The sequence below is a fragment of the Selaginella moellendorffii genome, unplaced genomic scaffold (genome assembly GCF_000143415.4).
Source record: "Selaginella moellendorffii unplaced genomic scaffold, v1.0 SELMOscaffold_15, whole genome shotgun sequence".
Classification (NCBI taxonomy): domain Eukaryota; kingdom Viridiplantae; phylum Streptophyta; class Lycopodiopsida; order Selaginellales; family Selaginellaceae; genus Selaginella; species Selaginella moellendorffii.
Genome location: NW_003314276.1, coordinates 850,188 through 864,620, shown reverse-complemented (window position 1 = coordinate 864,620; position 14,433 = coordinate 850,188). Strand labels below are relative to the sequence as shown.

The 14,433-nt window shown below is 49.1% G+C and overlaps 5 protein-coding genes across 6 annotated transcripts; 3 read left to right on the top strand and 2 right to left on the bottom strand.

The window, feature by feature from the left end:
* On the bottom strand, positions 1 to 1,751 carry LOC9633466 (outer envelope pore protein 21, chloroplastic). 2 transcript variants are annotated; one of them, XM_024675783.1, is made up of 6 exons: positions 1,219 to 1,695; positions 753 to 1,163; positions 612 to 686; positions 384 to 539; positions 231 to 329; positions 1 to 174 (listed from the first exon to the last, which is right to left on the bottom strand). In XM_024675783.1, exons 2-6 carry the CDS (start codon positions 843 to 845, stop codon positions 91 to 93), a joined length of 507 nt encoding a protein of 168 aa, XP_024531551.1. In that variant the 5' UTR covers positions 846 to 1,163; positions 1,219 to 1,695; the 3' UTR covers positions 1 to 90. The 2 variants fall into 2 exon arrangements, with proteins under 2 accessions (XP_024531551.1, XP_024531550.1); XM_024675782.1 differs by lacking the exons at positions 1 to 174; positions 231 to 329; positions 384 to 539; positions 612 to 686 and having other exon boundaries at positions 873 to 1,163; positions 1,219 to 1,751.
* Positions 1,752 to 1,790: 39 nt separating this feature from the next.
* On the top strand, positions 1,791 to 4,877 carry LOC9633465 (ribonuclease E/G-like protein, chloroplastic). The gene is made up of 11 exons (XM_002970786.2): positions 1,791 to 2,178; positions 2,238 to 3,152; positions 3,214 to 3,522; positions 3,569 to 3,610; positions 3,670 to 3,794; positions 3,853 to 4,000; positions 4,054 to 4,126; positions 4,185 to 4,297; positions 4,360 to 4,479; positions 4,535 to 4,684; positions 4,737 to 4,877. Exons 1-11 carry the CDS (start codon positions 1,864 to 1,866, stop codon positions 4,857 to 4,859), a joined length of 2,433 nt encoding a protein of 810 aa, XP_002970832.2. The 5' UTR covers positions 1,791 to 1,863; the 3' UTR covers positions 4,860 to 4,877.
* On the top strand, positions 4,857 to 5,975 carry LOC9632957 (Golgi apparatus membrane protein-like protein ECHIDNA). Its single transcript, XM_002970785.2, has 6 exons — positions 4,857 to 5,004; positions 5,064 to 5,132; positions 5,208 to 5,411; positions 5,484 to 5,543; positions 5,606 to 5,732; positions 5,797 to 5,975. Exons 1-6 carry the CDS (start codon positions 5,002 to 5,004, stop codon positions 5,880 to 5,882), a joined length of 549 nt encoding a protein of 182 aa, XP_002970831.1. The 5' UTR covers positions 4,857 to 5,001; the 3' UTR covers positions 5,883 to 5,975.
* On the bottom strand, positions 5,951 to 9,458 carry LOC9633464 (AP-4 complex subunit epsilon). Its single transcript, XM_024675780.1, has 11 exons — positions 8,812 to 9,458; positions 8,570 to 8,755; positions 8,295 to 8,510; positions 8,133 to 8,243; positions 7,879 to 8,076; positions 7,681 to 7,812; positions 7,568 to 7,624; positions 7,391 to 7,507; positions 7,261 to 7,338; positions 7,063 to 7,206; positions 5,951 to 7,007 (listed from the first exon to the last, which is right to left on the bottom strand). Exons 1-11 carry the CDS (start codon positions 9,427 to 9,429, stop codon positions 6,081 to 6,083), a joined length of 2,784 nt encoding a protein of 927 aa, XP_024531548.1. The 5' UTR covers positions 9,430 to 9,458; the 3' UTR covers positions 5,951 to 6,080.
* Positions 9,459 to 9,593: 135 nt separating this feature from the next.
* LOC9632956 (bet1-like SNARE 1-1) lies at positions 9,594 to 10,499 on the top strand. The gene is made up of 5 exons (XM_002970784.2): positions 9,594 to 9,691; positions 9,755 to 9,902; positions 10,039 to 10,095; positions 10,151 to 10,210; positions 10,285 to 10,499. The coding sequence occupies exons 1-5, from the start codon at positions 9,678 to 9,680 to the stop codon at positions 10,372 to 10,374; spliced, it is 369 nt and encodes a 122-aa protein (XP_002970830.1). The 5' UTR covers positions 9,594 to 9,677; the 3' UTR covers positions 10,375 to 10,499.
* Positions 10,500 to 14,433: the final 3,934 nt, after the last annotated feature.

Genomic DNA, 14,433 nt, shown 5'->3' with positions numbered 1-14,433 from the left:
AGACCTCTGAAAAATTTTCCCTTCCCTTCTTCGCTGCTAAGATGAATGAGATGATTGAAAGAATCGTTCGTTCCCTCTCGCTCTCGAGAATTACAGGTCGTAGATGATGTTCCAGGCACCGTTTATGTCGGCATTGAATGTCCAATTGTTCTCCCTCAATTGCAAGTATGGCTTCTGCGCAAGAACAAAAGAAATCTCGATCGATCACACGAAAAAAAGTTTGTTCTTGCCTGTTTGAAAGGATCATAGCCGATTTTGAGCTTGAGATCTTGATCTTCCGTGAAGTTGAAGACCTTGTAGCTGAGCTCTATCGCTCCCCTGGCTTTTCCCTGGACGATCGAAGGGCGATTGAAGGGACAATGATCTAGAACCAGCGCGCTCACCAGTTTCAATCGAGGATTAAAGTTGAATCCTCCCTTGAGATCCACGCTGAGCAATCCATTGTCCGTGAGAGGCAGCGTCTTCTTGCCGCGCACATCGTACGTAAATTCCTTGTGATCGGTGTCGTATCGCGCGCCCACATCCAAGCTCGTGAGAAGCTGCAAAACAAATTTTGAGAGAGAGAGGGTCGATTCGATCGATCCAGCGATTGCAGAGGAGAGAGACGATGCCTCGGGGAGGAATTTCCTCTTGAGCTGCGCGATGCATCCCGCCCTGCCGTTGTGCGTGTTGAGATAGCCGTGGACCTGCGAGAGAAAAGAAACGAGAGATTTTGAGAAGAAGTGCGCGATAGAGATCGATTAAATGCGCGCCTGGAGGCAAAAGGAGCTGTCGAGCAGGAAATTCTCCTTCGCGTGGAGCCGGAGTTGCCTCTCATCGCCTCGAAATCTGAGAGAGGTCTCCATGAACCCTAGAAAAATGCTCCAGACAAATAGCTATAAACCCTAAGATTTATTCCCGATGAGCTGCGAGGCGGTATCCTTTAGATGCCGCAGCCACGCGATCTCAGCTCTATCCATCGCTCGCCGCAACCTCCTGGCACCATCGCCGACTCTTTCCCACGATCTCTTCATCAGCATTTCGGGGATTCTAGTGTCTAGGGCCTCGATTTCTTCCGCCCTTGGAATCTCTGCGAGCCTCGATTCCAAGAGCTCGGCCTCTCGGATCAACTGCTCGATGCCGGATTGGGGGAGCAAGGAGGACGATGCTCGCTCCAGGCGCGTCTGCAAGAACAGGGAGACGATGAAATATTTTGTGGAGCAGGGGATGGATTCTTACCTGGAGGCTGGAAATCTCAGAGGCGCTGGGAGCCAGCGCGAGGCGAGCTTCGATCGAATCCAGCGATGCCTGGAAGGCCTCGCAGTGCCTCTGCGCGCTATCGCTGTGTTGGACCAGAGATTGGATGCTCGAGGTGAAATTCCTGCGGCAGTGTGTCGTCTCGTTGTTCTCGGCAGTGGACGATAGGGCGCATTGGAACGCTGCCATTCTGGAGGAGAGATTCGCGTCGAGAATGAGAGGAAATTCGTTCTTCTTCCTGCTAGAATCGTCCCGAGCCATTGCTAGCGTTCTCCATTTCTTCCTGTGGTGTCGATTAGCAGGAATTCCTGGTCGGCGCCATTGCAAGCTCTCAATCCTTCCTCCTGGAACTGGGATTGCGGCACGAAAATCCGCCATAGCTTCGAGCTGGAGAGAACGAATGAATCAATCGATCGCCTCTACCTCTGTATAACGGAACTATCAAGTAAACGATCCGACCGTTGTCCCTTCGCCACGTCAGACGTGGTGTCCGCCATGTCAGCTACTTGGATGACGTGGCTGCCTTCAACCTAGCCGCATAAACCCTAAAAAATGCGTGTCGAAATATGGATAAGCTGCTCGCGGATCGCTGACAATGAGCGATGGAATCGCTTGCTCTGGTGAGAAATGGCGCCTACAATCCACGTCGCTGCTCCATTCCTCGCGGAAGCGCTGTTTCCTTCCTCGTCCAGGTTGAGCTCCAAGAATTCCGTGGCGGATTCTCAGCGCAGGCATCTCAGGGATCGGCATTTCGGGATTCCAGGCGCGGAATTCCTTCACATTCCCCGGGCGCACAGGAGAGCCGAGGGCGACCAGCGCGTTCTCTTCGAGGAAGATCCCTGGGCCGAGAGTTCTTCTTCCTCGTCTCTTCGGCTGTTTCATGGGAATGGAGCGGCCAGAGCGAGCATAGCTGAAGCTCCAACGCTAGTGAATGGCTCACAGGTTCGTCCGTGATTGTAGAGATTTTCACAAGCTCGATTCATTTCCTCTAGAATTTCTAGGTGCTACCAGGACGATCTTTGGAGAACTCTTACGTTGTCCAGGTCCCGTCTCTACACGACTCATCGCCCTCAGAAGTTAGAGCTCTCCATGTCTCGAGAGTTCCAACTTTTGGAGAAGAAGACCCGTTCCTGGCCGCGTTGCAACTCTCGGATCAAAAGGTTTTTGGAGAGGAAGATCCTTTCATCGCTGTAGCAGAACTCGAAGCTTTCAGAGACTTTTCTTCCAAGGGAGAAGATGATCAGGCAAGTGTCTCGAGCGAAACCGCGACCAAGTGGCCGGACTTTAGATTTTTCCCGAAGCGGAAGGTGTTTCCAAGGGAGGAGCCATGGCTGCTCGAGAGCATTTTCCTGAGCGAGAGCCAGGAAGTTCCGGAAGCTCGCGATGTAGCAGTGGAGATCTTCATCAACTCCTCCGAGTGCACGATGCAGCGAATTGCGATCGTCGAGAACAAGAAGCTCGTCCAGCTACTGCTCGAGCCTGTCAACTCGAACTTCCAAGTTGGCAATGTCTACCTCGGCGTTGTGAAGCAGCTCCTCCCAGGCATGAACGGGATTTTTGTGGAGATTGGATCTTCCAGAACGGCATTGCTGGAAGTTAACATGCACCAATACCCTCACGTCTTCTACGGTGACAAAGCTCAGGGGAACGAAGAGGACGGTTTGAGAAACAAGGATGGGATAGTTATCGACGTGAATGAAGAGGAAATTGAAGAAACTGTGGACGATCCAAACGGAGAGGAGATGGAACAGAGCGATGGAAAGACAAACGTAAAGCCGGCTACTGTCCTGCGGAAGATCGGTGCATGGAGGAAAGTCAAGAGAGGAACTTTGATGGTCGTGCAAGTGAAGAAAGAGGCTCTTCGGCAGAAAGGACCACAGCTTACTGCAACTGTGGCTTTGGCGGGACGATACTGGGTAAGTGCCTCCAGCTCTTTTTTTTAGAGAATAAATGCGTGAAGTTGGAGATGTAGTGCAGGTACTGGTGCCTCAAGTTTCGACCATTGGAGTTACTCGCAAGATTAACGGGCTGGAAAGAAGTCGGCTTAAGCAGCTTGCCAGAGAGCTGCAGCCTCCTGGATTTGGTCTTACCGTGAGGACTGAGGCTGTTGGCCGCAGCCGTGAAGAGCTCGAGAAGGATTTGGCACGCCTCATGGAGACGTGGAAAAGTATTCTGGAGAGAGCGGAGGTTGCTGCTGCTGCTGGTGGAAAAGACCCGGTCCCTGTGTTGCTACAAAGGGCCATGGGACAAACGCTCAGGACAGTTCGTGATCTCTTCAACAATGAGGTTTGTCACAGTATACTATCTTCTTTCTTTGAACGATTATTTACAGGTTGAAAGGTTTGTCGTGGATTCGTCTCAAACATACCAAGAGGTGACGACTTTTGGACGTAGATAAGAAACTTATATTTCTTTGTGTTTTCTTCTTTTCAGGTTACAGCTTACCTCCAAGAAATAGCACCTCACTTATGTGATCGTGTGGAACTTTACTCTGGCAAAGAGCCTATCTTCGAGGCTTTCAACCTTGAAGCAGAAATTGAGAAATCATCTAGCAAGCGGTAGGTGCTTGGTGTTTCTTGCAAAAGTGGTCATCTTTCGCTTTCGTTCTCCCTGCAGGGTAGAACTACCAAACGGTGCATATTTGGTGTTGGAGGAAACCGAAGCTCTCGTATCTATTGATGTAAATGGTGGCGTGGGAATGCTCGGTGATGCGACATCTCAACGAGAAGCAGTTTTAGAAGTAAATCTCGCTGCTGCTCGAAAGGTAAAAACCATCATAATCTCTGTGATTTTCTGATCATACGGAATGAGCCGCAGATTGCGACAGAGCTGAGGCTACGAGATATTGGTGGGATTATAGTTGTTGACTTCATAGACATGGAGGATCCAAGTAAGCCTCTGGACTCGATAGTTTGGCAGCGAGCTGAGGTATTGTGGTATATCTGCAGGTCACGAAAGGCTTGTTTTCGAAGAAATGCGCAAGGCCATTGAGCGGGACCGGTCTAAAGTTGTCATCTCGGAAATTTCAGAGTTCGGACTCATGGAAATGACAAGAGCACGGGTACTTAATCTTGTTGTGTATCAGTTCTCTTCGTGGTGCTTGACTTGCTATGGAACTTTCAGGACCGGCCGAGCGTCACCTCGAGGGTCACTGATTCATGCAGCTGCTGCGGCGGTACTGGACGCATCGAGTCGGTAGAAATGACGCTCTCGAAGATTGAGAGAGCAGTCAAAAAGATCCTGGTAACATCTCTAGAGAACTTTAAAACTGATCAAACGCTCGTTTCGTCCTTGCCAGGCCAACCGGAAGAACAGCTTTAGCAAGAGCACGAGGTGGCCGTCGATGACGCTTCGAGTGGATCCCGTCATGCACGATTACCTCAAGACCCGCGGGAGGAGGCGAATGAATCAGCTGTGCTCCGCGCTAAATGTTCTACTAACACTCAAGGTATGAATCGAAGAACTCGCTCTCCTTTTCTCTTTCTCATCGTTCTTCCCAGATTTCCACGGAGCTTTCTCGCGGAGAGTTCCACGTTACGAACGAATACGTCGCCAAAGACAAGCCGGCGCTGTCCAACAAGCTCTCGAACGGGGCAAGGAAAAATTCCAGTTTTGTAAAATAAAAGTTTTGTACGTTTGCACGGCTTTTATGTACGGACGGAACGTTACGGACGTGGCTGGGACGCTGACGCGGCACTTTGCCACGTCACCCGGCCTTCTTCTAGGGTTTTACGATCTGGAGCTCGGCGAGTGGCGATTCCATCCATGGTGAGTTTGCAGATCCGCGCTTCCGGCGTCGTGAATTTCAATCCTTGCCTTGTGCGCAGGCGGAGGAGGGCCAGCCGCAGCAAAACTACTCGAATCCACTCACGGCGTTCTTCCACGTCGTCTTCAAGGTCTCTCTCGAAATTCTCATCTTAGATCGCGCCATTCTCACTCTCTCTCTCTCTCTTCATTCGCTCGCCTGGCAGGGATCCGCGATCGCATTCTACATCCTCTGCTCCTTCTTCGTCAGCAGCTTCATCATCCAGTTCGTGGTCACCGTCCTTTTGGCGGCGCTGGATTTCTGGGTGGTGAAGAACGTGAGCGGTAGAATCCTGGTGGGGCTGCGCTGGTGGAATGAGATCGATGACCAAGGCGAGAGTGTGTGGCGATTTGAGTCGCTGGATCAACAGGTACGCACAAAGAAATTTTTCTTTCTTCTCTCTTTCACCGCTACAAGCTTTGAATGGTTCTTCCCCTTTCAGTCTCTGGAGAGGCTCAACAAGAAGGATACATGGCTCTTTTGGTGGACGCTCTACATTGCTGTAAGTTTCTATCTCTCTCTCCACTTTATTTTTTTAGGAGAGATCTTAGTTTTGTTTCACAGCCTGGGATATGGCTAGCTCTGGGCCTTGTCGCGCTCATTAAGTTCAACTTCGACTATCTACTGATCGTGGGGATTTGTCTCACGCTCGGAGTTGCCAACATCATCGGATTCACCAAATGCCGGAGAGGTTCGACGTGAAAGTTTGATCGAATCATCCACTCACTCCATTTTTTTCTTTCGATGTAACTCAGATGCCAAGAAGCAAATCCAGTCGCTTGCTTCTCAAGTCGTGACGGGTCATATGGCATCCAGGCTACAAAACGCTTTCAACTTTTAGAAGAATCAGCACAGAAAAAGTTTTGTACACTGCCCGACTCGCAGGGAATGGAAATTCTTTTCTCTAGAGAAGTATAAACGCATTTCCGCTGTTGCTCTTCTCGTGTTCCATTAGAATCTTACTGACCATACAGATCCAGAAGGATGTGAGAAAATCTCACACCACCGCGCCAAACGCGAGAACGCGAGCGAGCTTTCCTCATCCAAACAAATCCTTGAAAAGGTCCGGGTTTGTTCCTCCGCTCGGCGTCACCCCCACTTGGCGTGAAACACTGTCCTTTTGCAACGATGCTTGCGGCGATGGCCCCTTCGTCGCAACTTTTCCAGCGTCCAAAACTTGCTCGACGAGCGAAGTGGTCGACGTAGCAGCCGAGCTATCAACCGAGATTAGATCCGCCAGCTGATCAACCGGATCCACCGAGGGAATCTGAGGTAGACTGTCACTTAAGTCGAGTAGATCAGCAGGCGGTGGAGCTGGAGCTGGAGCTGGCGGCGAAGTTGGCTTTGCTGGAGCTTTTTTCGACGTTCCATTTTGTTGTAGCTTTGCTGCCGGCTTGGCTTTAGTCTCTCCTGCTTTGCTTCCAAAGAGTGATGCTGCGAGCTTCTTCTTCTCGGCAGAGATCTCCTGCGAAGGCTGCTTTCTTTCCGTGTAGGGAGGAGCGCTGCTGTTTCTACTCGATGCTTCTTTCCCTGCTGCGCTGCTGCTTACCTTGACACTGTCGGATATGTTGATGGGATTCTTTGGCACCTGCGCCTCAGGAGTGTACGTTGGACGACCCCATTTTTTCTGGACTCCCTCGAGTTTGAGTCTCGTGCCGTCGTTGCTGCTAGATTCTGGAGCTCTAGAGCTCGTGGAAACCGTGATTGTACTAGAATAGATGTCGTGCTGGTCGATCGCGTCTTGGCTATAATGAGACGCAGTGACGAGAGCTGCGGCAGGCTCCGGGATGCTTGGCTTCTCGTAAGGCTGGAAACGAAGTAAAGACGACGTACCAGCGTCATTGTTGGATGCCAAGGTTGTCATTGCACCCATTCCACGGCGCTCATTGTCGGATAGATATGGTCTAGAGCCATTTGCTAAGGCGGATTCGACGAAAGAGTTGAGGAAGGAGAGATCCTTGTCCACCTATCAGAAGGAAGAGTATCAGTTTTGAGTTACGAGCATCAAAAGCATAGATGACCTCAATGTCTTCGCAGCTGGCATCCATAGGCAAGATACTTGCAATGGTATCTCTGTCTAGCTTTAGCACGGCGTGGAATTCATAGATGCGTTGCTGTAGATCGGTAGAATGAGAAGCGTACAGTTCCTCGATGAACGAGACGCACTGCAACACATTTTCAGACGTCAAATCTTAAGAGTACACGTTGAATGGCACTACCTCTGGAATGAGATCTACTGTCTGCCCAGCTGCTTTCTCGAATGCACAGATTTTTGTAATTGCCGAAACAACGTAACCCTGCAAGCAGTGAACGGCGTCAACGTTCGCAGTAAACAATCAGAATGTATACCTTTAACTTGTCATCACCAGGGCGTGTAGCGACAATATCACATAGTTTTCCTATAATGAATTCAGCTGAGTGGCTGCCGTCCGCAATGCCATATTCACCTAGCACCCAGCTGATAACCTGGACGCCCATTAAACGTTTTCAGAAAATTTATCAGCACACAAAGAAAACTCTACGTACCTGAAGAAGTATCGAGGGAAGCTTTGGTTCCTTCAGTATTTGTAGATAAGCTTGAACCTGTAACACAGTAAATTAAGAACTCGAGACACTCGAAAATAATGAAATGAATATACTGCAGACGATCTAAGGTGACTGTCAGCATCTTCATCCTCCTCCCCAGCTCCTTCGGCTATGAGACGCATTAAGTCATGCGCAACCTTCTGAGGCACGAGGTCTCCCGCAATTTCGAATACCTGGTTCATCGTCTGGCACCCGATCACACGAATTTAGTCCGTAAGAGACGAGTGCAAGTATAAACCATATAGTATTACCTGTATAAACCATTGGTTACTTGGTGCATATCGCTCAGCCAGCTCTATAACTCGTGAAGAAATCTCCGTTTTGTAGTGGTTATCGCTGATGTTTCTGATGTACTCCACCATGCGTTCCACAATAACTTCGACATTGTTGGCTTTTGTCATCTTGTATAATAGATCCAGCGTTTTCCGTTTTAACGTATCGTCTGGATCCTACAAGAGTTCGCACTGAAAGGCGATCCTTCAATAAATAGGAATAGAGACGCTACCTCTAAGCAGTCAATGACAGCCAGTTGATGATTTTCGGCACACTCTGGCGTAATTTTGATAAGCCGACCCAGGGCATCAATTCCCATGTACTTCAAGTTATGGTTATCACTCTGCACCAAACTATGTCAGTATATACTCCGCAATGAAATGACACAACAAACCTTCAAGAACTTTGCGGTTATCTCCGCTGCATTTTGCAGTAGCCGAGGATTGGTGTAGATTGATGTCAGAGTCCTGACGCACTCGTACAAGATCGCGTTGCCAATGTTGCTGGTCGAATCCGAGCGCTTGAGAATATCTCCCAGCACATTAAACATGTTTTCGCTGGCAGCCTTGTCACCTGTCCCGAGCAAAGCGAGAATTTTCAGCAACTTAATCTGTGAAGCAAGATTTCCCACTTAGCATACTCTGATATCAAACGAGCGCGGCAGTTTACCTGCACGAAAGGTGCTGGAGTCCGGTGATAGTCATACGACTTTGGCAGCCTGTGTTCCACGGCTTGCTTCAAAATGCTGACCAGACTCGCTACTAAATGCTTGAAAGGCTTCACGTTTACGAGGATCATGTCATAGAGCGCGCACAAAACAGCACTCATCACGCTGGGATCTCTATCACAAAGTCTCTGGAAAAACAATAGACTTAGTAGGAAGCTTCGGAACTAGAAAACCAGCAACTTACCTCTTGGAAAGCTGGAAAGAGGTGCGACACAGTCGAAGGAGACCTCTGGAAAAATCTGTGCAAAGCCATGACAGCCTTCTTCCTCACGAGCTCCTTTTGATGGTTGAGAAGCTCGACGATCTGGGGAAGAACCGCGGGGATTGTCTCCTCGTTGATCAACCGACACACGGCAGTGAGCGCGGCACAGCACACGAGATAGTTGTCCGACTTGAGATCCTTCTGGATGGTATTGATGATGAGGATGATAAGATCGTGGTCCTCGTTGAGAAAGAGCGTGACCGCCAAGTAGCCGGATCTCTTGAGCAAGAGATTGTCATCGTGGGTCATCTTCACGGCATGGATGTAGCCAAAGGAAGCGTCGTGGCCGAGCATCTCCACATAGACGAGGCGCATGATATACTCTTTCATCTTCTTCCGGGGCACATCCGGCTCCTGGATCCGGCGCTTGAGGCTCTCAATCTCCGCCAGCACGATCCTCTCCTCCTCGGCCTTGGATTTCGCCTCGCCAATCGTCTTGACGAGCTCCAGGAATTCCTTGGACGATCCCCACACCCCCTGGGAGCCCATTGCCAGCTCCCGCCCAATCGTCTTGAGCTGCTCCATAGTCGTGAAGCTCATCCGAAATCCCTGTGCCGACCGACGCGATGTGGATCAACGAAGATTTCAGCGCCTGGAATCCGGCATTCGGGATCCAATGCACGATCCAGACCTGGCCGATGGAACGAGCTTCCAGATCTAAGCGCAAATCCAAGGCGCTCCCCCACAAGCCCTAGCTGGATGGAAACCTAGAGAGAAATTTTACTGTGGCCCTAGGGAAGGCAATTGGGATCTAGCGAGCGAGCGAGCGAGCGATCGCGCTTAGAGCGATGAGCCAATGGCGGTGAGAATTCGACGCTTTCCAATCGACTCTGGGCGCTAGGGTTTTGTGGTGTTTGTGACGCAGGGATTATCGCGGCAACAGGAGCTCCCTGTTTGATAATCTGGAAGCCGGGAGGAATGTTTCGTCCTCGTATGCCAGCGGCGAGATCGATGAGCAAGAGAATGAGAGAGATCTGGACGGCCTCCACGATCGAGTCCGGATGCTCAAGACGGTAAGATCGAGAGCTCTTTCTTCCATTTTTCTTTTCCCTTTGGTAATTTGGTCCTAGAGAACCAAATTTGCTTCTCTCGTAGCTGCGTCTTTCTTTTCGATCTTTCATCACCGTTTTGTGGATTTCTTTCTCGCAGCTGACAACAGATATCCATGAAGAAGCGCAATCGCATTCTCGACTCCTGGATCAAATGGTACGCACGTAAGCTTTCTCGAAAGAGATCTTTGCTAATCTCTAGAATTGCACAGGGGAGTGGAATGGATACTGCGCGAGGCATGCTTTCCGGGACAGTCGATCGATTCAAAAGAGTAAGCTAAGCGAACTCGATTTTTGTTCTTCTCTTTGGCTCGATCGACTGCTACTGACTTTGCGATCCCCCCAGGTCTTCGAAACAAAATCTGGCCGCAACATGTTCACGATCGTTGCCTCGTTTCTTCTCGTGTTCCTCCTCATATACTTCATGGTAAAGTAGAGTACGTGTATCGTCTACCACTTTGCTTGTAGATAGCCAATCCAGAAGCTCTTTTAGTCAAAATCGCTAGCCAAAAATAAATCTAAACCATATAACGCGTGAAGATCAGCTTGACGCAAAATCCACGTTGAGCACGCAAAAATTAGACAGGAGTCACGTGTTCGCCGTGCCCCAGGAAATTAAAAGGAGTCCCTCTTGGGTTCGAACCCGGGATCGGCTCTAGAACAAGTTTCTAAATGTTTTAACGAAGTAGCAAGAAAAACAGGCCCTTGACCTGAAACAAGTCTGTTTGTTAGACTGTCCTCCACACACATATTAGATCTGTCCAGGGATGCTGAATCTGAAAAAAGACGTCCACAATCTTAGGCAATCTTGTTGAGTTTGTCACATCTGCCTTAAAGGTATGACTGAACACCCATGCCGTTCTTCAATTGGTACCATTGGAGCACAAGACAAAATTCATTCATTCATTCATATACTGGTTACATCCAACTGATGGATTCAGGAAACTCTAACCACAGCTTTAAACTGTATCTATTTATATGTTGTTTAAAGTTGTGTTCTTCGCTTAAAGGAAAGGCAGTAGCATCGAGTGATCATGATTTTAATTCCTCGGGAGCAAAAATGCAAGGTGGATTAGTGTTCACGTGTTGATTTTCTCCCATGGCTCCACAGCTCCTCCATTGGTGTCACTGCTAGCTGTCCCTGCTTCATTGTCTGGGTGTTGTTTCCTGGAGGGTCTCAGGTAACAGCACTGCATATTCAGGGGTGGCTAGCAGTGGGTGTTCCAGTTGATGTGGGGGGAGAGCAGATCTTGGTATATCAGGCAGTGTTGGTGTCACTATTTCTGTCCCTTTGGTGCATTGGACTTTGGTTGGATGTAAAGTTGGTGGCTCCTTGTGCGGTAGCATCATCCCACTTGTGTCTAGGTATTTTCTAAGATATAGTAGTTGTTTCTTATGTCAATTATTAGTTAGCATTGCACCGTAGTGTTTATATACAACTCTTTGCAAAAATTGTTTTATTCTATGAACACATTTTCAGAAGTTTAGTATAGCACTTTCCACCATCAATAAAATATTCATTATTCTCATACTTAGATATTATAATCTTTCTAATCTTTCATTAGGTACAATATATATTTGTTCAAATGTGCTTCCTCCAAACTTTTTGGACCATCCCTTGACTCTATTAAGTGATCTAGCTTTTGAATTTTGTTAAGCTGATGACTTATAAGGTTTTAGCCTGATGACTATTTTTGAAATGCCACCACACTTGAATACAATTTCTTATATTCATGTCCTATTCATAAAATGTTTGTCTATTCCAATTTGAGAGCTTATTATAAATTGTCACTATGTATCTTGTTTAGGTTGATCTCCTCTGTGTACAAATGGTACCTAGTCATGGCTACTTGGTTCTTATCCACACAACCTGTTTTCCTCGTCAAGCAAGTGGTTGATCTCGTGTCCAAAGCTGGTTGTCCATTTGATGATGCTGTGCCACCATCCCATCCCGTATTGTCAATCTAGTTGTTTGGAGTCCTCAATGACACTATCTACAACCTTTCCTCATCATAGGAACCGAAGATAGAGGATAGTGCATGCCATGACTTCCAGTTGGGTATCATATCTTGTGGGAGATTCCTAGGTCTCCAGTTTCTGTCAACATCCACTGCACATTGGATAAGCCTGGCCCCTACATCTCGGATCCGTAAAGTCCTCATGAGGTAGTATATCTTCTTGGCTTCCCAGCAAGTGACAAAGGGTATCCTTTGCCCATCTTTGAAGCTGAAATCAGAATATGAGGGCTGGAAGTGATCTAGTATTGGTGATAGTACTGGGTCCTGATTATGCCCCTCTGTGATCTATCTCTTGCTCATAAACCAGCTGGCAAGTCTTCATGTCACTAAGTTTGCTACTCTTGAAGGCTATGAGGTTCTCCCCTTGTTTCAAGATAGCTCCTACCCTTGCATCCAAGGCATCTATAACATCTATCTGTGAGACACAAAATCCCTAGGCCCCAAAGTGGAGCCGAAAGGGCGCCACGTGGTAGTGGCCGAAGTGAAAGCCAAACGAGCGTAACATGTTTGGACTAAAAGCTCCGACTTGAAAGGTCGAGAGCGGGAGTGGAACTCCCAACAAAGTGCTCGAGGAATGAGCACGAAGCGAGCAATAAGCGAGGCTCTAAAAAAGGGACCCAAAAAGACTAACACATGACATGTAGAAGTGTCCGAGATGAACTCGAGATGGAGTCCGAGATGGACCCAAGATGGGGTCCGAGACGGAGTCCGAGATGGAGTCTGAGACGGAGTCCGAGATGGACCCGAGTTGGAGTCCGAGATGGACCGAGACGGAGTCCGAGATGGAGTCTGAGGTGGATCCGAGATGGAGTCCGAGATGGACCCAAGTTAGAATCCGAGGTGGAGTCCAAGATGGAGTCCGAGATGGACCCGAGGTGGACCCGAGTTGGACTCCGAGGTGGAGTCCGAGAAGGACCCGAGATGAAGTCCAAGATGGACCCGAGATGGAGTCCGAGATAGACCCGAGATGGAGTCTGAGATGGAGTCTGAGATAGACCCGAGATGGAGTCCGAGATGGAGTCCGAGGTCAAGACCGAGACCGAGATCGAGACCGGGACTGAGACCGGGACCGAGACCGAGACCGGGACCGGGACTGAGACCGGGACCGAGACCGAGACCGGGACCGGGACCGAGACTGAGACCGGGCCCGAGCTCGAGTGCGAGTTTGAGTCCGAGTCCGAGTCCGAGTCCGAGTCCGAGTTTGAGTCCGAGTCCGAGTTCGAGTCTGAGAGGGTGAAAGCCCAAAGCGTTCATCTCCCAAACCCTGGGGGGTTTGGTGAACTCCAAAAGTATAGTAAGGGGGAGGACTGCAATGGAGCCAGTTTGGCCTAGGAAGGCCAGACCCAGTGTTGGATGATGAACTGACCACTGGGAAGTCCAAGACTATAGTGAATACGGACCAACAAGCAGGGTAGCTTGGTGAAGTGTTCAAGAGCTGGCTCTAGTTCCCCCGGGAGATCGATTGGCCGATGCTCCCAATCCAAGTGTGGGTGGCACTACCTACTTGGATACCTGGTGTGGCTCAACGGAACCTCGCTCTAAGCCCATGGCTAGAGCACCTAAGGGGAGAGTACCCACGAGGCTCACATAGGGCCACGGTGTTCCGAAATGTTGTCCCGAAGTCCCAAATGGGGGAAAGGAGGAGGAGCAATCCTCTAGAGTAGTGACTACGGATACGGTCACATGGTGAGGAAGTCCCAAAGGACAATGGGATTTAGTGGCCGGGCCTGCGGGCCTTGATCTAGTGGCAGTGTTGATGAACATAGCCATGGACGAAAAAGGGATTTAGCAGGAACTGACAAAGGGATGTTGGGGAAGGCTATTCCCCATGTCTGTGGACATCCTAAGGATGCTAAGGAGTGGATCTGGGATGACCACTCGTGGACGGACGGTCCAGTCTTGGAGAGATGGGATTGTGATGCAAGTGGTATTGGACCACCAATGCGGCAAAGGTGAATGAGCATGGCCTTAGCGTAACAGGCCGATATGTCAGTGGTACCTTTGGGTGTCAGTCTTAGGACTGGTCACATGGAGCATTTGGACCAAGTGCAAGGGTTAAGTGGCATGGATGCCATTCTCAGGACTAGCAAGTCCTAAGTCCTGAATTGGACTTAAGGAGGTTGTGAATGAGACTCTTCCAAGTGGTTAGAGGTGTGGTTAAGTGACTAAAGTAGAATGGAAAATTTAGTTGCTTACACTATCCCGAAAGCTGTCTTGAAGCAGTCCTTGTCAGCGACAAATATTTGGTAATAGTCAAATCTCAAATCTAGTTTGGTGAAGAAATACAGCTAGCCCAGCTCCTTGAAGAGCTCTTCCATGTTCAGAATTGGAAAGAAGTTCTTGATTGTGGACTTGTTGAGGAGGCGATAGTCAACACACAATTCACCATTTTGTCCACCACTACCCTCTCCTCCTGATTGAGTTTGACAAATGCTTTAGCAATAGGTGCTATACCAACTTTCAGGTTGATGTGGTGT

Bases quoted from the DNA above. Each gene is read 5' to 3' on its own strand.
- LOC9633466 (XM_024675782.1), bottom strand. From the start codon at position 1,614: ATGGCGGATTTTCGTGCCGCAATCCCAGTTCCAGGAGGAAGGATTGAG. The intron at 1,164-1,218 runs GTAAGAATCCAT...CTGTTCTTGCAG, and splicing joins CTGAGATTTCCAGCCTCCAG to ACGCGCCTGGAGCGAGCATC.
- LOC9633465 (XM_002970786.2), top strand. From the start codon at position 1,864: ATGGCGCCTACAATCCACGTCGCTGCTCCATTCCTCGCGGAAGCGCTG. The intron at 3,611-3,669 runs GTGACGACTTTT...TCTTCTTTTCAG, and splicing joins CGTCTCAAACATACCAAGAG to GTTACAGCTTACCTCCAAGA. The intron at 3,795-3,852 runs GTAGGTGCTTGG...TTCTCCCTGCAG, and splicing joins GAGAAATCATCTAGCAAGCG to GGTAGAACTACCAAACGGTG.
- LOC9632957 (XM_002970785.2), top strand. The intron at 5,544-5,605 runs GTAAGTTTCTAT...TTTGTTTCACAG, and splicing joins GGTGGACGCTCTACATTGCT to CCTGGGATATGGCTAGCTCT. The intron at 5,733-5,796 runs GTTCGACGTGAA...GATGTAACTCAG, and splicing joins ATTCACCAAATGCCGGAGAG to ATGCCAAGAAGCAAATCCAG.
- LOC9633464 (XM_024675780.1), bottom strand. From the start codon at position 9,429: ATGAGCTTCACGACTATGGAGCAGCTCAAGACGATTGGGCGGGAGCTG. The intron at 8,244-8,294 runs GTTTGTTGTGTC...AGTTTGGTGCAG, and splicing joins TAACCGCAAAGTTCTTGAAG to AGTGATAACCATAACTTGAA. The intron at 7,207-7,260 runs GTAGTGCCATTC...AATGTGTTGCAG, and splicing joins CAGTAGATCTCATTCCAGAG to TGCGTCTCGTTCATCGAGGA.
- LOC9632956 (XM_002970784.2), top strand. The intron at 9,903-10,038 runs GTAAGATCGAGA...TCTTTCTCGCAG, and splicing joins GAGTCCGGATGCTCAAGACG to CTGACAACAGATATCCATGA. The intron at 10,211-10,284 runs GTAAGCTAAGCG...CGATCCCCCCAG, and splicing joins CAGTCGATCGATTCAAAAGA to GTCTTCGAAACAAAATCTGG.